Raw genomic sequence first — 25,848 nt, 5'->3', positions numbered from 1 at the left:
TGCTCCAGAGACCTCAAGAAAACCACCAAGAACATTACAGATATCATTTCTGAAAATTCTTGATAGGATTTTAGGAAGTTACCTGAAACTGGTGACTGAAAACTATACTAGTTATTTACATAATTTCTTGGTTTTATTTTTAAATCACTTCATCTTGGGATCTGAGGACATAACCCATCCTTCCCCCTTACTTGCTTTGAAGGGACATAATGACTGTATTCAGCAGATTGTTTTTGTTGTTGTTCTTTCAGGTAGCTAGTACTCTTACACTTAAGTTTTTCTTAACAGCTACTTCAGGGGCAGTCACTTAACCTCTGTCTGTTTTCTTTTTTTCTCTCTTTTCTTTTCTTTTTTTTTTTTTTTTTGGAGGCAATTGGGATTAAGTGACTTGTCCAGGGTCACCCAGCTAGGATGTGTTAAGTGTCTGAGACCAGATTTGAACTCAGGTTCTCCTGACTTCAGGGCAAGTGCTCTACTCACTGAGCCACCTAGCTGCCCCTGCCTCAGTTTTCTTAACAGTAAAACAGGGATGATAATAGCATCTAGCTTCCAAAGTTATTTAGGAGCAGGACTTCTTAAACTTTTTCCACTCACAACTCCTTTTTGCCCAAGAAATTTTTACTCAAACCCAAGTATATAAATCAAACATTTATTGATAATAAATAATTTCATGACTCCCCACATTCAGTTACAATACCTTATATAGGTTTCTGTTTTAGAGTTTTGTTTTAGAGGATCAAATTAGATAATATGTACAAAACACCTAGCATAGTGCCTGGCACATAGTAGGTACTTAATACTTGTTCTCTACTTTCTAATCACTGGACTTGGGTCTCTCTGTGAGAGACTTTCTAATAGTTTACGGTGTTTATTCTATATACCTCCTGATGTTAGTCTCCAGAAGTTAGACTACATCTGGTAATAACATACCTAAGGTATTCTTTCAACAAACTACTGGGACTTAAGAGCTCAAGGTCTCCCAGAAACTAGAAGCAAAGCTCTATAGCTGATGATTCAAAGGGGCCATGCTTGGCAGTAGCTGTTAGAGGTCTGACAGAGATAGCAGATTTAAGAGCACAGCAGGTGGAGGATGCAATATATCCAGTAGACCAATGTCTAATAGGGACAGCAAATCCAGAAAGGTCAATGAGACTAGAGAAGAACAGGAACGGTTTGACAGTATGACAAGAAGATAATTGCAAGCCTGCAGAATTACACGTGTAAGCTGAGCATCAAAGATATATCCTACCTAGTTACATGTATTCCCCTATCCTTCTCCCATAGATAAAATAGATGTAGTTGTGAAAGATGTTCTAGGTTTAAGGGAGAGATATCGTTTTGCTACTTATTGTTCCATTTCATTAAATATTTTTGCTTTGAGCTAATTTATTCCTGTGGCTAATTTTTAATAAAAGTAAATACATCAAAGGGGAAAGATGAGTTAGGGTTTTGAGTGTTACATGGAGCCACAGAGAATCTGGATCAGCTTTGTCTTGGGGATTTGATCTGTGATCTGCATATACAGACAGGCTGAAGACAAAGTTTAAAAGGCTTTAAGTGAAAAAAGAGGGAGTTAACATTATTATACTTCCCAAATCTCTCCAGAGGACATGGATACATTATGCTCAAAGTTCTTTCCGTAGTATTCCAAATTATATCCCCAAGGACTACAAGATTTATTTGTTCTTGCAGATAGATTACAAAGATCTACCATTTTACAAACATATTTTGTATACTAGCCAGGTGAATATCCTCCATTTGATTCAACAAGCAGATATTAATCACAGCCTATGTGCCAAGTATTGTACTAGGCTCTTAGGAGAGATAAAGATAAAAATTAAATAGTTTTTGTTCTTAAGGACTTTATATGCTATAGGGCAAAAACAAAACCAAAAACATACACACATAAATATATAAGGAAAGATAGCATATATGTTTTAATATAAATATATTTAAATATAACATGATAATATATATATATAATACCCAAATAATTTAAATATACATATTTATTTGGTATATGTATTGCCTTGGGGATAAGAAAGAAGACTAACAATATTGAGGAGTGGTCAGGAAAAGCCTTTTATAGGAGGTGATACTTCTACTAAGCTTTGAAAGGAACTAGGGATTTCAAAAGATGGAAAGGGATAGCATTCCAGGCAGGGGATAAACCTTAGCAAGGGCTATGAGAGACAATATCGTGCCCAAGGAACAAGTAGGACAGTTCAGCTTATATATATAAGGGGAAAATAATATGAAATCTATATATATAGATAAATTGGAGATAAATTGTAAAAGACTTTCAGTACTTTAAAAAAAAAAAAAAAAAAAAAAAAGGAGTTTTATTTGATCCTAGAGGTAATGAACTTAGCTTCTTGGACAGGAATGGGCCTGGGGCACAGATTGCAGTTTAGGAATATCAACTTGGAAGCTATGTGGAGAATGATTAGAGAAGGGAGAAGTTGGAGAAGAGCCTAATTATTGCTATATCCAAATGATACAATAAAGATGGTTGTGATATAACACGGTATACTAGAAGCCTATCCAAAATAAGCAGAGCCATGGACTAAATTAAAGTTTAGTTCAGATTCTTTATATTATATTATATTATATTTATACCTGACTGTCTGTGTCTTGTTTCTCCATCCAAGTTTGGTGAGATAGAACTCTGGGAAAGTGTTGGAATCCTAGTGTCAACTCAACTTGAAACAAGGTAAAAACTCAAGGGTGATGTCAGAATCCTAGTGTTAACTCAGTGCTTATTGGTTCACACCTTAGAGAGAATCCTTACAAGGTGATAAGTTGCTAATACTGATGGAAACAATGCTTGTGTTCATACCTTTAGAGAGCTCATAAGTATCTAAGTACTCAATGGAGTTCACATGTTCAGGGCTAGTATGAGATCTGAATTCACACCTCCCTTAGGGCCAGAGAGCACTCTAGGAGATAACCCAGAATCCCTCTCCCTCCAGAAGGCAGAGTTAACCTTTGGGAGATCACATATATAGAGGGAGCTCTTGGAGCTTGAGGGAGTTTCTTCTTGTGGGACTTAGGAGACAGGACACTCTGGAAGAAAGCCTACAAGCCCTATCTTCGAGGCTTCGAGATTCATCGAGATTCATATCGAGATTCATCATATCTTCTACCTTGGTGCTGGCTGGAGGCTGAAGAAATCAGAGGCACCAGCTACTACAAGTGGTATACGAGCAACGTTGACTCCTACAGATTTAGTGCCCCGTCTGCCTCAACCACCTCAGAATCCTACAAATATTCAAAATTTTCAACTACTTCCAGACTTTGGCACAGATGCAGGCACAGGCCCATGCTCAGTCCCAGCCTCAGAATACCATGGCACCACGCCCTGCAACTACCACAAGTGCCCCTCCTGTTCAGATATTAACTGTGCAGGCTCCTGGAACGCCAATTATTGCATGGCAAGGGACACCAACTACCATAATTAAGCAAGTGTCTCAGGCACAGATAACGGTACAGCCAACTACAACATTACAGCGTTCTCCTGTAGTCCAGCCTCAGATTGTTTTGGGTAGTTCTCCACAGACAGCTGCATTAGGAACAACCTCTGCTGTACAGCCTGCAACTCCTCAAAGGACTGTACAAGGAACCACAGCAACTTCTGCTGCCGCCACAGAAACTATGGAAAATGTGAAGAAATGTAAGAATTTTCTATCTACATTAATAAAACTGGCTTCATCTGGTAAACAGTCTACAGAGACAGCAGCAAATATCAAAGAACTAGTACAGAACTTGCTGGATGGGAAAATTGAAGCAGAAAATTTTACCAGTAGGTTATATCGAGAACTTAATTCTTCACCTCAACCTTACCTCGTGCCTTTCCTTAAGAGGAGTTTACCTGCCTTGAGACAATTAACACCAGATTCGGCAGCTTTTATCCAGCAAAGTCAGCAACAACAGCCCACTACACAAGCAACAACTGCCCTGACAGCAGTGGTGTTGAGCAGCTCCGTTCAGCGCACAGCAGGGAAGACTGCTGCTACCGTCATTTTCTACCTTGGTGCTGGATGGAGGCTGAAGAAAGCAGAGGCAGAAGCCAAGGACAAAGCTGCAAGATCTCTTGGAGCTCAAGCAGAGAGATAGGTCTCTGAACTAACTGGGCTAATTTAGAAGGAGAAATAAATATTTTCATTTTTACCAACTGGCTGCAATTTTGGAGTAATTATTTATTTCAACTGAAACTAAGGCTGCCTCCAGAAAACCTTCACAGGAAAGAAATCAGAAAATGAGTTCTAAATACAGCTTTGTCATGGGACTTTATCTAAGTGATTCCATTTAGCTTTAGCTAGGTCCCTTCTTGTGTGGCTTTATGGATTTTCTTGGTTAAGATAAGAACTGGCTAGTCCTTGGGAAAAGGTGGAACAAACAGGGATAGAATTCAGATGTTAACAAAAAGGAAGTTGGAGTTGTAACAAGTAATTAACGTGATGACCAGCTGTTTAAAGGAGTGAGTGACTTAGAAATGAGAAAGCATGTGGGAAAATCTTTAACCACTGTGACAAATTTCTCAGCTGGGAGGAGGTCCAGCAAGAGTGATATATCCTGGAGTCAGTGAGAAGGGCAATGTGGCAATTGCCTTCCATAATTGGGTTGGTAAGCATGGTGACTTCACCCTTAGGGGCTAACTGGGTCATCTCTCTTCATAGATCACAGTGGTCTGAGAAACCAGAAAGCAGATAGTACATAATTTGTCCTGCTATCTAAAGTAAAATTCAAATTAAAAAAAATACTGTGTTACTGTAGCCTAAGAGAGGTGGTCATTTTAGGTTAGAGTAAGTGATAGCCAAAGTATGAAATATAAAGAACAACAAAAATTCCCCAAATTTCTTTTTTAGACAACTTTCCACAGTCACTGTAATTCCCACTGTGCCAAATTCCTCTAAGAAGATCGCTGGAGTGGGGACCCAAGCAGCTTATGTTGGGGAGACCTCCAGGAGGCCTGAAATCATCATGATCTTTGATATTTGGTGGTTGCACAGGTAAACAAGGAAACCAAGATAAGGTTGGAGTCCTTCTGGCATGTCTGAAATCATTATGTTTTCTGGTCCCTGTTAAGGGCAGTTCAGGACTTCAGCAGAGGACGAGCCAACTTCTGGTGGAAGAATACAAGACAGAACTGAGGTAAGTATCTGGGTTAGGCCATCAGAAGTCAGAGGCAGAAAACAGGGCGGTAGAAGGTGGACCTAACATCTTGTCCCAGGAGGGAAATCAGGATCAATTCAAAATGACAGCAGCATGCAGATTGCAGAGTGGATAGGATCAGGCAGGGCCTGCCCACTCTATCTAAGAGTGTGGGAGGGAAGTACCTGGCAGTGTAATTCCAGAATAGAATAAAGAAAACTTTAAATGAGAGAGGATTCTGAGAAGATAGCAAAGTAGGTCAGAAAATTCTAAACTCTCCAAATGTTCTGCACAAACAAGACAAAATTGTACCTCCAGGTAGAATGATTAAAAAAAAAAAAATTGGGACATTCTTCTTGGACAGGTCAGAAGAAAGATATCAGAATGGTGAAATGTAAACACCTCCAGGCTAGTTTCACTGAAATAACCAGGGAGCCCTGGGGTTAGCTGGGTTGAGATGGAGCCTCCACCCAGTCATAGGAATTTTTACATCCCAGATTGTACGGAAAATCAGGCAACTGAGTTGGATAAGATTGAAAGAACTTTTGCTGATAAGAAATGCCAGGACCAGCTCTGCTGCCAAAATGTGGCCCTGGCCAAGAAAGAACCAGCAGAGACTGTCCAAGTGAATGCAGAAGCAATGGCTATAGGAGTTTAATGAAAGATGGAGTTCTCAGTTTGGAGTTCCAGACCAGAGGGGAAAAGTGAAAGAGAACCTGGAGCTAGAGGCATCATAGCCCATACCTTAGTACTAGAAGTGATTATAACAATCTCCTACAAAAAGAACAGGCAAAGACCAAAGAACCCAGCTATAGGAAAAGGGAAGATTGGGATTCATCTTCAGAGGAGGATATTGAAATAAACAAAGCTTCTCCTACACCAAAGAGTAACATCACATGTTCACCTGTCCAGAAAGAATTCATATAAGAACTCAAAAAAGACTTGAAAAGTCAAATGAAAGCGACTGAGGAAAAACTAAAATAAATAAATAAAAACAATCTAAGAAAAACAAGATTTTGTAAAGAAAAATCAATCAACTAGAAAAGGAGATCCAGAATCTTAAAGAAAAGAAAGATTACTTGAAAACTATAATTGGGCAAGGGAAAACCAGTGAAGTTATAAAAGACCAAGAAATAAAATGAAATATTAAAAAATGAAAAAAAAATAGAAGAGAATGTGAGCCATCTCACAAGAAAAATAATTGATCTGGAGAACAGATCAAAAAATATAAGAATAATTGGACTACTAAAAGTTATGCCCCCACCTCAAAAAAAAAAAAAGAATCTTGATATAATAATATAAGAAATAAGCAAACTGTCCCGATGGGTTAGAACAAATGGGAAAGTAGAAACAGAAAAAAAAAAATCCACTGATCATCATCTGAAAGATCCTATAAAGAAAACCTACAGGACCATCATAACTAAATTCCAAAAACCACAGCTCAAGGAGAAAATATTACAAATGACAAGAAAAAAAAAATCAAATATGATGAAGCCAAGTAGCTACATTAAAAGACTTCAAGTCTTGGAATGCTATATCAAAGACCAAAAGAACTAGAATCATGGCTGAAAATATAATACCCAGCACAGTTAAGCATAATCCTGAATAATAATTAAAAAAAAAAAAAAAGACATTCCATGAATTGTCAGACTTTCAGAATTTTTGTTTCAAAAAGACTTGAACTTAATAGAAAATTTGACATAATAAAGGGGAAAAAAGAATAAAGCAAAAAATGCACAGGATCAAAAGAAAATCTATAAGAAAACAAAAATGGAGAGTTATAAATAAAATCTGTGGCATTTATTAATACACTTTTTTGAAATGGAAATTTGTTGTCATATTTTGAATCCTTTATTAATATTTTGCTGTACACAGGACAATTTTTTTTCTTTTTTCTATTTTTGTATTTTAAGCTTTAAATAAGTAAATACATTTTAAAATAAATTAACATGAAGAAAAAAGGGGAGGGGGAGAAGATAGCTAAGTTGCACAGTGGATAGAGTATCAGCCCTCAAATCAGAGCATCTGTTCAAATCCATCCTCAGAAACTTGTAAATTGTATGTCTATTCTCTTCCATTGCTCAACCTTTCTAGATCTTAACCAGTACCAGATAGTTTTAATATTGACTGCCCTATGATGTAGATCTGGTACTACTAAGCCTCCTTCCTTTACAATTTTTTTTTCATTATTTCCTTTGACATTCTTGACTTTTCATTCTTCCAAATGAATGCTGTCATTTTTTTTTTTTTTTTCTAATTCAGTAAAATACTTTTTGGCAAATTAGTTGGGATGGCATTAAATATCTATATTAATTTGGATAAAATTGTCCTTTTTAATATATTGGCCTTGCCTACCCATGATTAATTAATATTTCTCCAATTTAAATCTGATAATTTGTATAAAAAGTTTTTTAAAAATAATTTTGTTTATATACTTACTGAGTTTGTTTTGGCAGATGCACTCTCAGGTATTTTATATAATCTAAAATTGTTTTAAATGGGGTATCTTTTACTATCTCTTCATGTAGAGTTTTTTTTTGGGGGGGGAGGGATATATAGGAATGGTGATGATGTATGTGGATTTATTTTATATATTGCTACTTTGCTAAAAATATTAATTGTTTCAACTAACTTTTTAGTTGAATCTTTGGGATTTTATTTTAATATCATCTGCAGAAAGAGATGATTTTATTCATCATTCTTTATTCTGATTCTTTCTATTTCTTTTTCTTTTATCACTATTGATAGGATTTCCAATACAATATTAAATATTACTGATGACAGTGGGTATCAGTGTTTCATATCTGATCTTTTGGGAAAGCTTCCAGTTTATCTCCATTTTAAACAATGCTTGGTGATGGTTTTGGATAAATGCTTTTCTAAAAAAATCAATTTAAGCAAAAATCTATTTATACCAATACTTTCAAGTGTTTTTAATATAAATGAGTAGTGAATTTTATCAAAAGATTTTTCTGCATCTGTTGATATAATCATGGTTTAAATTTTTTTTTATTCTTGATATAGTCAGTAACTGTAGAGGGCTGAAACTATTGAATTCAATGCACTGAGGTCAGGACTGCTGAGTGCTTGAAGCTAACTTCTAATTGGACAATCTCTATGGACATATGCTTGGAAAATGGTCCTTTCCACTATCCATACTGGCTCAATGATTGGTGTATAGAGGATTGTAGAAGGGACGACGGGGGTGGAGAAAAGCCAGCCAGGGACACGAGGAGGGAGAGAGGAGAAGGCGGTTGTGGAGATGCTGCTTCCGTCCTGTTCAATCCTGAGTCTAAGACCAAGAATAAAGATTGAGGACTTTTGCTTAGGCTGACTCTGGATGATTCTGGGGTGTCCTGGATACTAGCGTGGTCATTACAAGTAATGTTTATAGTTTTTATTATGTTAAGCCATCCTTGAATTCCTAGTATAAATCCCATTTAATCATAATGTATAACCTTTGTAATATATTGTTGAATTCTTTTAGGTAGTATTTTATTTAGGATGTTTGCATCCATATTTATTCATGAAATTTGTTGATAATTTTTTTTCTTTGTTTTTAATTCTTCTTGGTTTAGGTATCAATAGCATATTTGTTTCATAATAAGACTTTGATAGGATGCCTTTTTTAATCTATTATGCTAAATAATTTTTTTTAAAATATTGGAATTGGTTGATTTTTAAATTTTTGGTAGAATTCATTTGTAAATCCATCTGGTTCTGGTGCTTTTATCTTAAGAAGCTATTTCTTTTTATAAAAGCTATTTCTTTTTTATAAAAAATCTTTTTATATTTAGTTATTCTAATTTCTCTTCTGCTAATCTAGGCAATTTATTTTTTTATAGTAATAGCTTTTTATTTTTCAAAATACATGCAAAGATAGTTTTCAACATTCACCCTTGCAAAACCTTGTGTGCCAAATTTTTCTACCTCTCTCTCCTCCTCTCCCCTTCCCTAGATAGCAATAATCCAATACAGGTTAAACATGTGCAATTCTTCTAAACATATTTCCATATTTATCATGTTGCCCAAGAAAAATCAGATCAAAAGGGGGAAATACGAGAAAAGAAAAAAAAGCAAACAAACAACAACAAAATGAAAATACTATGCTGTGACTCACATTCAGCCTCTGGATACAGATGGCTTTCTCCATCTCAAGTCCATTGGAACTGGCCTAAATCACTTCAATGTTGAAAAGAGTCCATTACAGTTGATTGTTATGGGCCAGAAACAAGGATTCTTACAAGGTGCTAACTCAGTGGAACTGATAAAACAATGGTAATCTAGTTTAGCATGGTGATTAATAGTTCTCTAGTTGAGTACATGTACTTAGTATTTAAGTATCCATCACACCTATGATGATGTAACTAAAAATAGAGCATATAAAGCTGGGACACACCCAGCCAGAGGCATTCCATCTTTATCAGCCTTGTGGTGGCTTTCCTAGGGGTCAAGAGGCTCGGAGATAGACTCAGGGAAGACAAGAGTACTGGAGGCAGGAGTTCTCCTAGCCAAGGAGAGATATTCATTCCACCTTTATCAGCCTCCTGGTGGCTGGCCTGTCCTCCTGCTCCCTCCACTGAGACCAAAGCCTGCCTGAAGGGCCTCAAGAAAGCTAATAATTTCTTATAATTGTTTTAATTTCATCTTGGCTGGTGATATATTCACCCTCTTCATATCTGATACTAGTGATATGGTTTTCTTCTTTCTTTAAAAAAATCAAATTAACCAATTGTTTATGTATTTTATTTGTTTTCACCCATTTTATTTATCTATTTATATCAATCTGTCAATATCAAACATTTTTACTCTCAGTTTTTATTAAACTCACCTTTAATTTTTAACTTAATGTTTAACTGGGGATTTTAAATTTGTTCTTTTTTCTATTTTTTTTAATTTGTATGCTAATTTATTAATCTGCATTTTGTGTACTTTATTAAGGAAGCATTTAGGGATACATTTTCCTCTAATCTCTACTTTTTCTGAATCCCAGAGGTGCTGATACATTGTCTCATTATTGTCATTCTCTTTAATGAAAGTATTGATTGTTTCTATGACTTGTTCTTTCACCCACTTATTTAAAATAGACTGTTTAATCTCTAATTAAGTTTTTATCTGTTTCTGTAGTCCTTTAATAAATATAATTTTAATTGCATTCTGATCTGAAAAGAATACTTTTAATATTTCTGCTTTTAACTATAACATTTTAATGTACTAATATATGGTCAGTTTTGTAAAGGTAATATGAAGTGCTAAAAAAAATGTATCTCCTTCTAGTCTCTCCAGATATTTGTCATATCTAATGTATCTAAAATTCGATTAGTTTCCTTAACTTCTTTCTTTTTCCATTTTGTTTTTAGTTAAATTTATCTTGTTCTGAGAGAGGAAAATTAAAGTCCCCTTCTATTATAGTACTACTATTTATCTTCACCTGTTATTCACGTAACTCTTCTTTTAAAGATTTAGATGCTATAGTTGCATATTGTTTCAGTACCGATATTGCTTCATTGTCTATGGTACCTTTTATCAAAATGTAAATAACTTGTTTATTTCCCTTTCCTAAATCTATTTTAGTCATAACTTTGTCTGAGATCACAAAGCATTTTTTAAAATTTATTTATTTAAAAAATAATTTAAGAAATGCAAAACAAAATAAAACAAAACAAAACAGAACATTGTCATGTGTCCAATAGAACATCAAGGAGGATTCAAAATATATAACAATGAATTATCAGTTTAAGAAAAGATATATAATAGTAAAAGAAATTATATACATGAGTGTCCATTTTATTTCCTTGTAGGTTGTTCTTTTGTTCTCTGCCACGCACTTGTTTTTACTTTATTCTTTTTTTACCCTTTCAGTAACTCCCCCAAAAAGGTTATAGTTACACAAGGATATATTTATATTTACATATATAGATATATACATGCATGCACACACACACACACGTTTCCTATCTTTGCTAACTCTTCTTCTGCACCTCATTGTATAATATGCTGTGATCCACATTCAGTCTCCATAGTTCTCTCTCTAGGTGCTGATGGCTCTCTTCATCACAAGTCTATTGGAAAGGCCTTGATTCACCTCGCTGTTAAAAAGAGCCATGCGCATAAGAATTGATTATCACATAATCTTATTGTTGCTGTGTATAATGATCTCCTGATTCTGCTCACTTCATTTAGCATCAGTTCATGTAAGTCTCTCCAGGCCTCTCTGAGATCATTCTGCTGATCATTTCTTACAGAACAATAATATTCCATAACATTCATATACCATAACTTATTCAGCCATTCTCCAGTTGATGGGCATCCACTCAGTTTCCAGTTTCTTGCTGCCACAAACATTTTTGCACATGTGGGTCTCTCTCCCGTCTTTAAAATTTCTTGGGGATATAAGCCCAATAGAAACACTGCTGGGTCAAAGGGTATGCACAGTTTGATAGACTTTTGGGCATAGTTCCAAATTGCTTTCCAGAATTGTTATGGGCCAGGCCTCTGAACTTGAAATAAGGATGCTTACAAGGTTCTAAGTAAGTGGAATTGATGAGACAATGGTTATCTGGTTTAGCATGGTTCAGTATGACTGATTTAATCTTACAACAAACAATAGTTTGATTTAATCTTACAACAAATAAAGATTGAGACAGATTCATTCCATTTTCCACCTTTGTGGTGGATGGAGGCTGAAGCACAAACCCTTGGACTCGGAGAGATTCATTCACTTCCATTAGCACTGTGGCTGGCCTGGCCTCCGTAGTTTCTCCACTGAAACCAAGACTCGGGAAAGTCTCTAAGAAAGCTGCCCAGTCCCAGACAAGGAGACAATAAAAGATTTGGACTTTAACACCTGGTTGTTCTTGTGGTGATTACTGAACTGAAAAGAAGGCTGCTCCCAGAGACCCCAGGAAAATCGAATCAAAGAACACTACACAGAATGATTGGATTATTAGTTCACAACCTCATCAACAATGTATTATCCCATATCCCTTCCAACATTTATCATTATCTTTTCCTGTAATCTTAGCCAATCTGAGAGGTGTGAAAAGGTACCTCAGGGTTGTTTTAATTTGCATTTCACTAATTAGTAGGGATTTAGATCATTTTTTCATATCTCATGTGATTTTAAAATTCTTTTTTGAGTTCTATAAATTCTCCCTGCCTAGAGAGGGGCATTAGTCCTTCTGTCTTCACTTTATCTCTTTCCTCAAACTAAGAGTCCCAAACTAAGAGTCGCACCCTTCTGCAAGTGTCCATGGCCAACAGTGTCCTTGCCCCACTGTTTCTGAGTTTACCAGGTGCTGGTTCCTTCTCATCCAGGTCTGTCTCTACAGCACAGCTGGGCTTGGTGTTCCTAATCAGCCAAGGTTCTCTCGGGGTTTTCGGGCTCAGACCCCCAGATCCACATAGTCTGGGAGGTGAAAGTTTCTGAGGTTCCTGCTGAGACTCCAGCCAAACCCAGTTAGCCTCAGTTATCCCTAACTTGGTGTTCCCCAGAACTGTCTGGAGGTGTTTGCACTTCACACAGGTTAATCCCCAGCCTGGGGACTTTCTTTAGATCTTCTTGGGTTATACAGAAGAATATCTGTTCTGTACCAAATCTTGATTTTTCACCAGTCTATGTTCAGTCTAAGGTGCAAAATTGTTCTTCTGTTTGTGGGGGAAATCTGGAGAGCTTAAAATTTAGTTGACCATCTTCCCAAAAATCCTTCTGAGTATATGACTATACTATATATGACTAAAGATCACTTTGACTTCTGAAAACTGCCTGTTTATATCCTTTGATCATTAATGAATTGGGGGAATGGCTCTTATTTCTGTAAATTTAATTCAGATTTTATTTTATCCTCTGGTTCTAGAATATCATAGCAGGTTTTTTTTGGTTTTTTTTTTTTTTGATAATTTCTTTTAATATGATGTCTAGCCTCTTTTTTCCCCTGTAAAAGTAAGTCTGAAATAATTAGTATTTTTTTTCTTCTAAGTTTATGTTTTGATCTTCCCCTCTATGTAGTAACTTTTTATGGTTATGTCTTTTTTATTTGTTTTGTTTTCTCATTTTCCAGGCCTCTTTCTTTACTTTGAATTTTATGTTAGAGCTGGGCTGTGCCCCCAGTATTTGGGTAGGCACAGTGTCCAGTTTCAGGTTTTTTCATGCTGCTGTTTTCAGAACTAGTTCTGAAGGTTTTGGTGTCTATAAGGTTGTGTAATCTGAGGAAGGTGTGACACACTGCTTTCCTGGTCTATGCTCTAGTCTTTACCCAGGAAGGGCTCCTGCCCCTCTATGGTCACAAGCTCTAGCATCCCTTTTGACCCTGGAACTGGGACCAAAACCTTCTCCCTTCTAGCCTATCACAAGCACTCCTCTCCATCTTGAATTGTGATCCAGGACCGTTGATTGGCAAGAGTTGCCAATCAGTGATAGTGACCCTTTGCTAGCAAATATCTCTTTCTGACCAGTTGTCTGAGCCTCTTACCAACTCTAGGGTAAGAGCTCCTAAAACTGTTGCTACTGTTATCATGACCGTCTCTAAAACGGTCACTGCTGGTGTTACTGCCATGCTTCAGACCTGTGCCCCCTTCAGTATTATGGATATTTCCTTTAGACTGCCAAAATTTTCTTAGGTTGGAAAAATATCTCCTGATCTTTTGTTGGCTTTGCTTCTTTAAAATGAGAGCTAAGGAGTTAATAAAAGCTGTTTGGAGGAGAATGTTGGAAGAATTCAGCTGGATCCTATACTGTATTTTATGTCTTTACTCTTTCCACTTAGATGCTTATTTTCCCATTATTTCTTGTAAGTAGACAATGTTTTATTCATTGTCTTTGTATTCTTATGCCTATCACAATGCCTGGCATATGAAGGCACTTCATAATGCTTTCTGATGATTCTCTCTCTACCCTCATACTCTGTGACATAAGTACACACAATTCATTAATTTTCTCAATTTTATGGTCTATATATCTTTTCTACTTCAGGTACCCATAGGAATAGTTACATCTCAGATTTTAATATAACTCATAATTGTGCCAAATCCCAAATCTTAGTTCTCTCTTTCAACTACCTTCATTTTTGCATTCCTTCTTTAGGACTTTGGAATTCTATTTTGCTTACTAGAGCTACTTAAGTTTTTTATTATCTAACTCCAATTTGACCTTCATTTTTTTTGTCAGTTTCTTTTAAAAAACTGTTCCCTTAGATAATACAAATTTAACTAATATTGGATTACTTGCTATCTAGGGGACACAGGAGGAGGAAGGGAGGAAGAAAAATTTGGAACACAAGGTTTTGCAAAAGTGAATGTTGAAAAATATCTTTACATGTATTTGGAAAAATAAAATACTATTTAAGAAAATAAAAATAAAAAATCCTTTTGTCCTCATTCCAACACCAGAATTTGTTGCATAATTCCCTAAAAATCTTTTTAAAAGTTTTAAAAATTCATTTTAAACTTAAATACATAAAGGCAAAAAAAGAACATTTCCATGTATCAACACAACATAAAAAGAAGATTCAATATAAAACTATGAATTTCCATTTCACATTGTTTACTTATAATAACTATGTAGTAAATGCTAAACATCATTTTCAAAACTACTCTGTTTTTCTGTGCCTCTTTCTAAATTTTCTATTGTTCTCTATTGTGTATTTTTTTTCCTCCTCCCCACTCTGCCCATTAGATACGTGTGTGTGTGTGTGTAAAACCATAGTATAGGGACAAAAATCTATCTTAACCTGCAGGAAAATAGGGAATGGAATATGGAAAGTGAGACTGGGGAGAGAAGTGTGTGATAAAAGAAAGGGTATGTTGGGGGAGGAATAAAAGGAGGAGAGAATAAATGGGAGAGAGAAATACAATTAGCGATAGTAAAAAGAATTTTCAAGCAAGTTTTTCTGGGGAACTGAGTCAAATTTATCCAAAAAAAAAAGTCATACTCCAATTGATAAATGATCAAAAGATACGATCTATGGCCAAAGGATTATAAATTCAATCATAAATTTGATCTAACAATATCATTACTAGCATGAATACCAAAAAGGATTTTTTTTAAAAGGAAAAAAAAACCCTACTTTACAAATATCTATATAGATTAGAAGAGGAAAAAAAAAACACACTATACATGTTTCTTAGTTACCAATTCTTTCTTTGGAGGTGGAAAGCATCTTTTCATAGGTACTTTATAATTGATTTGAGGAATTATAACATTCAGAATGACTTAGTCATTTAAAGTTATTCTTAGATAATATTGTTATAATTTAATACTTCCTATTATTCTATTTCTTAGCCAGGACCAGATAGTTTGGATAATTAATGTCTTATGATATATTTTAGGATCTTGTATTGCTAAACTGCATTCCTTTACATTCTCTCCCCCTGCCCCAATTCCTCTGATATTCTTGACCTTTTGTTCTTCCAAATTAATTTTGTAATTTTTTTCTAGTCCAGTAAAGTAATTTTTTTGGTAATTTAATTGAGATGACTTTAAATAAACATTATAATTTAGGTCATATGGTCATTTTTATTATATTGTCTCTGTCTATCCATAAATAATATTTCTCCAATTATTTAAATCTGATTTTATTTATATAAAAGATATTTTACAATTATGTTCATGTTTGCTTTGATAGATATACTATCAGATATTTTATACAGTTTGCCTTTATTTTAAATGGTATATTTCTTACTATCTATCTCTTCTTGCAGGGTTTTGGTTTTTTTTTTGTTTTGTTTTGTTTTTGGTGACATATAAAATAGCTGGCGATTTACATGGGTTTTATTTTATAACCAATGACTTTGCTAAGATACTTTTAAAAATTACTTTTTAGTTGAATCTTTAGGATTTTCCAAGTATTTTTTCAGTCATATCATCTATAAAAAGATAGTTTTATTACCTCATTGACCATGCTGATTCCTTCAATTTCTTTTTCTTTTCTTATTACCATTGCTAGCGTTTCTGATACAATACTGAATAATATTGGTCACAATGGGCATTCTTGTTTTACTCTTGATTTTTCTGATAAGACTTCTAGCTTATGCCTGCTACAAATAATGCTTGTTGCTAACTTTAGGTAGATGCTCCTTATCATGTTCAGGAAAAATCCATTTTAACTATGTTTCTGCATATTTTAAAAATAAGGAGTATTGTATTTTGTAAAAAAAAAAAAATTTCAACCTATTGATATAATCGTGATTTTGTTACTAAGTCTTATTGATCAATTAAGCTAATATTTTCCTTAGGTCAAACCATCCCTGTATTCCTCGTATAAATCCCACTTGATCACAATGTAAAATCTTTGTAATATGTTGTTGTAAACCCCCAAAAGTCTAAAACACAATTTCAGGCATACTTTTAGATTCTAGTTTTTTGCCAACAGTCTACATGTTATTTTGAATATTGATACCCCATGGTTCATCTCAAAATCAACATGTACAAAATAAAATTTCCTATCTTCCCTTCTAAACTCATCTTTCCTCCAAATTTCCTTTTTGCTAAAAAGGGCACCTTCCATTCTTCAGCCAGTTTTGCTCTTTGAAACTCATCTTGATTTCTTTCTTTCTTTCATTCTTCATATACAAATATTTGACATCTCTTGTCAGTTCTACCTCCTGTAACATATTTCATTCTCTTCTCTGCACTCCCTCTGCCACATTTCCTCATTTTCTCATTACCTCTCTCCCGACTATTTTATTCAACACCCTTTTCTTTTTCTAGTATTTCCTTTCTTCCAATCTATTCTCCATTCTGCTATTAAATCAATATTGCTCAGAGGTCTTTGTCATATTTCTGCTCAAAAATCAAGGGTTTCCTATTTTCTTTTGAGTAAAATAATAATAGTTGGAATCAACATAATGCTGTAAAGTTTGTAAAGTCCTTTTGTCCTCATTTGATCTTCACAGTAGTACTGGAATAGCACATGCTATTATGATTTCTCTTTTATAGATTAGGAAGCTGAGATATAGCTAGCAAATGCCGGAACCCTTCCATTCTCCCTTTTTTAAACTCCGGACTCTTTACTCTAGATCCATTGTTTCATTATGTCATTGGTGACAGAAATACAAACTCCTTAGCTTGACAATTATGATGCCTTTGTGTGTGTGTGTGTGTGTGTGTGTGTGGTAAGTGACTTGCTCAGAGTCACATAGCTAGGAAACTGTTAACTGTCTGAGGCTGGATTTTAATCCAGGTCTTCCTGACTCCAAAGCTGGTGCTCTGACCACTGTACCATCTAGCTGCCCCTAAGCAATTAAAGGCCTCCAAAATACAGCCCCCATCTATCTTTCCAGATTTATTTCATATGATTTCCCTTCATGAATTTTACTAAACTGTCCTGACAACTTAACTTTTAACTGAGCTTTTTTCTCTGTCTGCATAGATTATGCCTCATGCCTAGAATAAACTTGTTCACTCTTCTCACTTTCTAGAACCCTAACTCCTTTTAAAGATTAGTTCCACTATGCCCAAAGGACTATCAAACTGTGCATACCCTTTGATCCAGCAGTATTACTACTGGGCTTATATCCCAAAAGAGATCTTAAAGAAGGGAAAGGGAACCACATGTGCAAAAATGTTTGTGGCAGCCCTTTTGTAGTGACAAGAAATTGAAATCTGAGTGGATGCCCATCAATTGGAGAATGGCTGAATAAATTGTGGTATATGAATGTTGGTATATGAATGAAATATTATTGTTCTGTAAGAAATAATCAATAGGATGATTTCAGAAAGGCCTGGAGAGACTTACATAAACTGATGCTGAGTGAAATGAGCAGAACCAGGAGGTCATTGTATACGGCAACAAGACTATATGATGATCAATTTTGATGGATATGGTTCTCTTCAACAATAAGATAATTGAGGCCAATTCCAAAGATCTTGTGATGGAGAGAGCCATCTACACCCAGAAAGAAGATTATGGGAACTGAGTATGGATCACAACATAGTATTTTCACTCTTTTTGTTGTTTGCTTGTATTTCATTTTCTTTCTCATTTTTTTAAATTTGATTTTTCTTGTGTAGCAAGATAATTGTATAATTATGTAAGCGTATATTGGATTTAACATATTTTTTTTTTAACCATGTTTAACACATATTGCCATCCAGGGGAGAGGGGAGGATTGAAACACAAGGTTTTCCAAGGGTTAATATTGAAAAATTACCCATGCATATATTATGAAAATTAAAAAGCTTTAATAAAAAATTAATCAATTTTTTTTAAAAAGAAAAAAGATTAATTCCATTCTCCTGTCAGAAACCTTTTCTGATCCACTTAATGCACTTTTCCTTTAGAAATTATTTTGTGTTTATTTATCTATACAAATGTTATATGTCCAAATGGAGGTTTATGGGAAGTTTAATGGAAATGGTATTCCCATTACCTAGCATAGTGCTTGACAGAGAGTAAATGCTCAGCAAAGAATTGAATTAAACTAGAAATTCTTTGTCAAAATATACAACTCCTTAGCTTGACAATTATGATGCCTTTGTGTGTGTGTGTGTGTGTGTGTGTGTGTGTGTGTGCATGTGGTAAATGACTTGCTCAGAGTCTGTTATCTGGGAGCAGTCATATCTTAAGATATGAGTGACCATCAACACCTGTAATTAGATATTAGGTTATTTAGTTAGATAAACCAACAAAGAAAGCAGCATTCTTAAAAAGTTGGAAACAAAACAAAAGAGTTTTTATTGAGATGAAGGAGATGAAGGAATTAAGGAAATTAGTAGGCTACAACTCATACTCATGTAATTAACCTTTTTAGTTTTTCAGGTTCAAAAAAAAGAGGGAAAAAAAAGAGGGCCCAGAGAGTGACTTTCCTAAGGTTATAATACTTGTTAGTCACAGAGCTAAGACTAAGATTCCTGACCCCAAAAGTCAGTATTCTTTGCATTCCTTTCCTTTGCACAGTTACTCAAAATAGGGTGGTTTTGCATGATGCTGGGAGCAAAATCTGATAAGCAGGGACAAAAGTGTATTTTTACTAAGATGTACCTTTCCAAAGTTATTTCCAATTTGCTTGCTTGTATACCCATAAATATCTTGATCATTTGTAAAGTGACATAGTCTATCAGCACCACCATCAACCACCAAAGGAAATCCTGAGGACAACAGAACTTGTTCTGGGCCTCTGAAGGCTGAATATTATGCCAAGAAGGCCCTCAGTATCCTCTAAGGAAAATTCCATTCCTGCAAGAGGCTTGCTTCAACTGGCCAAAATTAGACCAGTAATTGCTGGCCCAGACTATATGCAATGGACTACTTCAATTGCCTCTTAAATGATCTTTCTGCACATGTGCAAATTCTTCAGGTCATAAATATGCTGGCAAGTGATCACAAGGAGATACAAAGGTCATTCTGGATTGTTTTTTTCCTTCTCTCTTTTGAAATTCAATTCAAGAAAGTAGTTCCTAAATCGATTCCCCGCCTCCACCCTCCTTTTCTACTCTATAGTTTGTTTTTTTTTAAGAAACTAAGGCAAAGAGCACAGCCCCCCCCCAAAAAAAGGATGCTTTCCCCCGAGTATAGATTGAGCCATCTACCTGCTTGCAGAAAACTGCTTTATAATTAGAATTGAGTATAAGAATGAAAGAAAGCAAAGCAAGCTAAGAGACAATCCTGTGGGAAAGCAGTATGTGATTGAAAGTTATGGAGAAGATTCCATTTTGGGGGAAACATTCTCTGATACTAAACAACATGAAGTCACCTTCAGCCAAAGCCAAAATTAGGATGAGGTCAAGAATCTTGTCCAAAATCACAGAGATAGCAAGTAGTAGAGTAAGGATTTTAATTTCTGCACTCTGATTTCTAATCTAGCAATTTCCCATGTTTTAATGAATCTCCATTCATATTTATTGAGATGTTTTAGTTAATAGTTTTGGGAGGAACATGAAACTAGAGGAATACATAACAGAATACAGAACTAGAATTGCTACATTTTCTTATTTCCATCATCACATAACAGTAAACCCCCCAAAGCCACAGTGGGAAAAGTGGTGTTCTTTTTCATAAAAATATACCATAATATTACTATCTGATAGTAATAGTTCTGATAGCTCCCAATTACATAGCACTTCACATTTCATTGAGCATTTTCTATATAAAATTTAATTTGATAATGAAGCACAGCATTGTGGGTAGAGAGCCAACCTTAGGATCAGGAAAACCTGAGTCATAATCTCTGACAGAGTAGCTGTGTGTGATTGAGCAAGTCACAATTTCTTAACACTAATTTGAAATCAGGAAATTCTGAGTTCAGGTCTTAGCCTCTGACACATACTAGATGCATATGCCTGGAAAAGTCACTTAACTTCTTAGTGTTTGGGGTAATTTTCTTAACTTAAACAACTGCATACCTGCTTTAGAAGAATTTTACTATAGCAATGACATCAAAGATCCAGGATAGGAAAAAAAACAAAACAAAAACTAATCTGATTACAAACAAAACCTAAGCCAGTGTAATAGGTAATGCAGGTATACATATCCCCATTTTACAAATATGGAAAAAGAAGTTCCCAGAGATAAAGGGACCTTCCCAGCATCAATTTAGTGCCAACGCTAGAATCAATCAAACCTACCATGTTCCTGGCCTATGGGTTAGACATTGTGCTCAGCCTTGGAGATACAAAGACAAAAAGGATACAATCACTTCTATGAAGGAGTTTACAGACTAGCCCAATGGGAGAGCACATGCATATATACAGATCTGTAGAGAATAGCTCTTCTAACTCCCACCCTCCCACTCTTTGCCTTAGTGTGGAAAGTAGAAGAATCTAATTACAGAAAGTAAAAGTGTAAAGTAACCCTAAAATCAACCAATTGTTAAGCATTTATTAATTGCCTACTATATGCCAGGCACTATGCTAATCACTAAGATAAAAAAAAAAAGAGGCAAAAGACAGTCTCTGCCCTCAAAGAGTTTACAATCTAAATAAGGAGGTGTTGATTGTACAAATTTGGCAGAGTGATTGCTTTATGAAGTTCCAACAAGCTTCTTAAGGGCATAAGGGACCAGCTCCCCCACAAATACAAACATACATACATACATATATGTATAAATAAATACATATATATGTATATAAAGTTGATTTTTAAGAAGACACTAGTAAACTGGGGAAAATCAGGAAAATATTTCATATAAAAAGTAGTGATTGATTTTCTGATGAAATATTTTGGGTTTTTTGGTAGACTCCAAACCAAATCACTATTAATAATTTTATTTCTTTTTTTTTTTTTTTTTTTTTTAATTTAATAGCCTTTTATTTACAGGATATATGCATGGGTAACTTTACAGTATTAACAATTGCCAAACCTCTTGTTCCAATTTTTCACCTCTTACCCCCCCCCCCCTCCCCTAGTTGGCAGGATGACCAGTAGATGTTAAATATATTAAAATATAAATTAGATACACAATAAGTATACATGACCAAAACGAATAACTTTATTTCTAAGAGAAAATAGGCATTCCAAGTTGAAAATACTCCATTTACAAACTTTAAAAATATAACTTTCTAAATTGGGAGTTATTTATAATTTTTGAGAAACATCTGATAAGAAAAAAAATTCCATTTCTGTATGAATTACCAAGTGAAATGAACTCAGACTTCTCAGGGAGATAAGGTTCTAGACTTTGGGCCTCAAAAGAAGCTTTCTTTTAGGGATATGTGCCTTATTTTACAGGTTTTCAAAAATTTAGATCAAGACCCTTAATTTCTTTTATTTCTCTTCTTTTCTTTCCTTCTTCTTCTTCTTCTTTTTTTTTTTTTTTTTTTTTTTTGGGGGGGGGGCTGAGGAAATTGGGTCTAAGTGATTTGCCCAGGGTCACACAGCTAGGAAGTGTTAAGTATCTGAGGCCAGATTTGAACTCAGGTCTTCTGGACTTCAGGGCTGGTGCTTTATTCACTACAACTAGCTACCTCAAGACTTAATTTCTTTAAGAAGAAAAAAAAAAGCTAAAGATCTGAGGACTTTAATTAATTTAAATTTATATATATATATATATATAATGCACATATATATGTTATGTATGTATATATACAAAATGCATATATGTATATATATGAAGTTATAAATATACAATATGTGTGTGTGTGTATGTGTGTGTTATGTAAATATGTTGTTCAGCTGTATGACTCTATGGGGTTTCTAGGCAAAGATACTAGAGGGGTTTGCCATTTCTTTCTCCAGCTCATTTTACAGATGAGGAAATTGAGGTAAGCAGGCTTATGTAACTTGCCCAAGGTTACACAGCTAGTAAATGTCTAAGTCCTGATTTGAACTCAGAAAGGTGAGTCTGGCATTCTACCCACTGTGCCACCTAAGTATTATTTAGCCATACCTTGTAAGGCACTCTGTGGGTTTCCTAATGTCTCTTCTCTCCTCTCTCTCTCTCTCTCTCTCTTTTTTTTGAGTCTCAGTTTCCCCATCTGAAATTGAGATTTTACTTCCATTAGGAGTGTTATTGGGTTGATGCCAAGAAAGTACTTTGCAAATCATAAAGAATTATGTACATTAGATGAAGAGAAACTAAATAGCATAGTAGATAGCTAAATTCAAGTTATGTATATAAAGGTTCAAATTCATTCTTTGACACATATTAGCAGTTTGACTACTATGTTTTGGCAATTTTAGAGCAATAAATAACCCCTCAGTGCTCCAGGATACCCTCAAAGACTATAAATAACCAGAGCAATTGCTGAATAGCACTGGTAGAAGGAATTTCTCATTTGGAATTTTCTACACCAGTGACATCACAGGTCTCACCAAAACAAACAAACAAATAAATAAATAAAGCATCATAGAAGTGTGAACTCTTAGCTTTGGATTTGAGACTTGGAGGCTCAAGTCTGAGTTTTGACTGTGAATTTGATCCTATGACTTTGGGTACAAAGAATAGGCTGCCTCAAGAGGTGGTAGATTTTCCCTGACTGTAGTTCTTCTTTCCCTTTAATTTCTGTTTACAGTACAAAATGTGGTTTAAAAAGAAGTGTTCTATTTGTGGGAGAAAAGAAAAAAATTATGGCACTGATAAATTTTGTTTAAAAATTTCATGATCTATGGAGACTGGCAGACAGGGGTCATCTAGAGCTGACCTAAGACTCTGGGAAATCAAGTTATAATAGCTCAGGGAACCGTTTATTACAAGGTGCCAAACATGGAACATAAGAGTGGGAAGATATACTTTTCTCAAGCTATCAATGATCTGAGGGTAATCTTAGTGCTGGCCTGACTATAATGAACCTAGAATTCTAATCATGAGTGTGGTTAAGATTTGAAAACAAAATGGATCCATTTTGGTAATTTTTCTTTCAGTTTGGGCTGTCTATGGTAATAGACATTCAATTATTAAGGACCCAGATCAGAAGAGTATTGTTCTTGAATATCTAATTTATGAAGGCTAGTTCCAAGGAAGGAAAAGTAGCTCCATACCAAGTAGTAATCGATACTGGACTAATTAATCAATTAACAAACATTTATTAAGCACCTACTCTGTGCCAGGTTCTATGTCAAGTAAAGCATTAGGAATACAAACACAAAATGGCGTAGTTGCTGCCCTCAAGAAACTTTCATTCTACTGGGGGCAAGGCATAATAAACAATAAAAATAGTAATCATTGTAAAGTATTTAACAGTGCCCAGCACAAAGTAAATATATAAAAAACTATATGTAAATATATGTAACTATAAGTGTTAATTATCATCATTACAATTATTATGCTCACATATAAGTAAGTGTAGGACATGTACAATTATGGGATGGAAAATAGGAAAAGCCTCTTGAAGCACTTGAGCTGATCTTTGAAGGAAACCAGGGATTCTCAAGAGGCATGGGTGAGAGAAGAAGAACACTGCAATCATAAGAAACAGGCAAGATGACCAGAAATGGCCAAGGGGCATAAGATGATCAAAGATCTCTGAAATAGACAATCCTACCCACAAAGGACTTGCCCTTTGCCATAAATTCCCCAAACAGTAACAAGGGAGCGGGAATGGAGATGGGAGCAAAGGTGCAAGTATTCTAACTCTTGATTAGGACCTCACAAAATGCACAGAGCTCTTTTACTGTGATTTTTGTGAAACTTCTGAAAAATGAGAAAAACCAAAATAGCACTCCCTCATTTCCAGTCCTTCGCTGAGTGGGGCTACAATAGTCTTCCCAACAGAGGGAGCATATTTCCAGAAGGTTTGTTCAGTTTACTAACCTCCCTTCCAAGCTGTCCGAGTCCTGGGGATCGCCCGCCCCGCTTTTCCCTTAATATTCATCAAAGGGCATCTAGCTTATTAAAGAAAGAAGAGAAGGAAGAGGGGGATGGGAAGAGAAGGGAAGATAAAGAATGCAGAATGAAGATAGTTCTGGACTCCTGAGAGGGAAGGGAATGTGTCAAACGCTCAGAAATAACCATAAATAATGACATGACCTCCCAATCACACTCCGAGAGGGGTTGAGGGGCATCAGTGTCACGAAGGAGACTGTGGGCATTTAAACGCCCACAACATTTCCTGCCCAGCGATCCAGAAGAATGACACACATTTTAACCGGCACAACTCTGTGGACTTCACGGAGGTAGGAACCAAACTTACCTGCTGATGTTCTGGCTTCCGACACAAGAAGGAAGCTAGCAACCATAAGGATTCTGCTCAAGGTGACCAGCGCTGCTACAGCCATCTGCATTCCGTACTGTGGTCAGCTGCAGGACCTGACAGTGCAAACCTGCCTCCTCTGCTGCCCTTTCAGCTCGGAGAGCCAAGCTTGATCACCTCCTCCTCCTCCTCCTCCTCCTGCTGCTGCTGCTGCTGCTTCTGTTGCTGCTTCTGTTACTGCTGCTGCTGCTGCTGCTGCTGCTGCTGCTGCCACCTATAGCCCACCTGAGGGCACTAAATGCTTCCAGCTCTCCACCAGCATTCCACTTGTCCTACTTTAGTGGGAATCTCCCCTCCTCCACCAGCCTTTTCTAATTGCGGGTAAAAGGAAGAGGGAGGGATGATCTAAAGATTAGAAATCTCGGCAAGTCGTCACTTCTGAGGATTTAAAGTTGGGAGGGACCTTAGAGGTTGTCTAATTTAAGGAGTTCTTAACCTGAGATCCGCAGACTGAACTTCGATGGGGAAAATGACATCATTTTCATTTTTAATAATCTCTAATCGAAATTTAGCTTTTCCTTTCATTATGAATGTAGGCAACAAATCACAGTTGTATTGGCCGTTCTTGTGACTGCCTGTACCAAAATCACATTTATTTTCACATCACATAGTTGCCCCGGCTATTGCAAAATATGGACTATACCTATCACTACTTAGAAATTACTATAGTTATTAGAACTACTGCTAGATTAAGCATGATTGAAGTTTTCCTGTTTATATTTTAATATAATTGGTTCCCTTTGTAATCCAGAGTTAGGAAGACCTGAGTTCAGTTTTGACCTCAAATGTTAGTTGTGTGATCCTGGGCAAGTCATTCTCTGTGCTTGGGTTTCTTTACCTATAAAATGAGTCGTTGTGAGAATCAAATAATGTAAAATACTTAGCACAATGTATGATACGTAGTAAGTACTATAAAAGTATTAGCTACTATTATTATTTTATTTTATGCATTTAAACCATGTCTGATAAACTATACCAGATTGCCAAAAGGCTCTATGACTACTGCTAGACTGAACTTGATTGAACTCTATCTGTATTGAAATATAATTTGATTTCATTTGTAATTCTAC

General features: G+C 35.5%; 1 protein-coding gene across 1 annotated transcript in view; it reads right to left on the bottom strand.

Annotated features, from left to right (window-relative positions):
• TMEM130 (transmembrane protein 130) overlaps positions 1 to 25,040 on the bottom strand; it is a 58,969-nt gene extending 33,929 nt beyond the window's left edge. The window contains 1 exon segment of the mRNA XM_031941649.1: positions 24,719 to 25,040. Coding sequence (XP_031797509.1) covers positions 24,719 to 25,040 — 322 coding nt within the window.
• Between the last annotated feature and the right edge of the window lie 808 nt (positions 25,041 to 25,848).

Source organism: Sarcophilus harrisii, chromosome 1 (genome assembly GCF_902635505.1).
Source record: "Sarcophilus harrisii chromosome 1, mSarHar1.11, whole genome shotgun sequence".
NCBI classification, from domain to species: Eukaryota; Metazoa; Chordata; class Mammalia; order Dasyuromorphia; family Dasyuridae; genus Sarcophilus; species Sarcophilus harrisii.
This window is presented reverse-complemented; position numbering and strand designations above follow the sequence as displayed.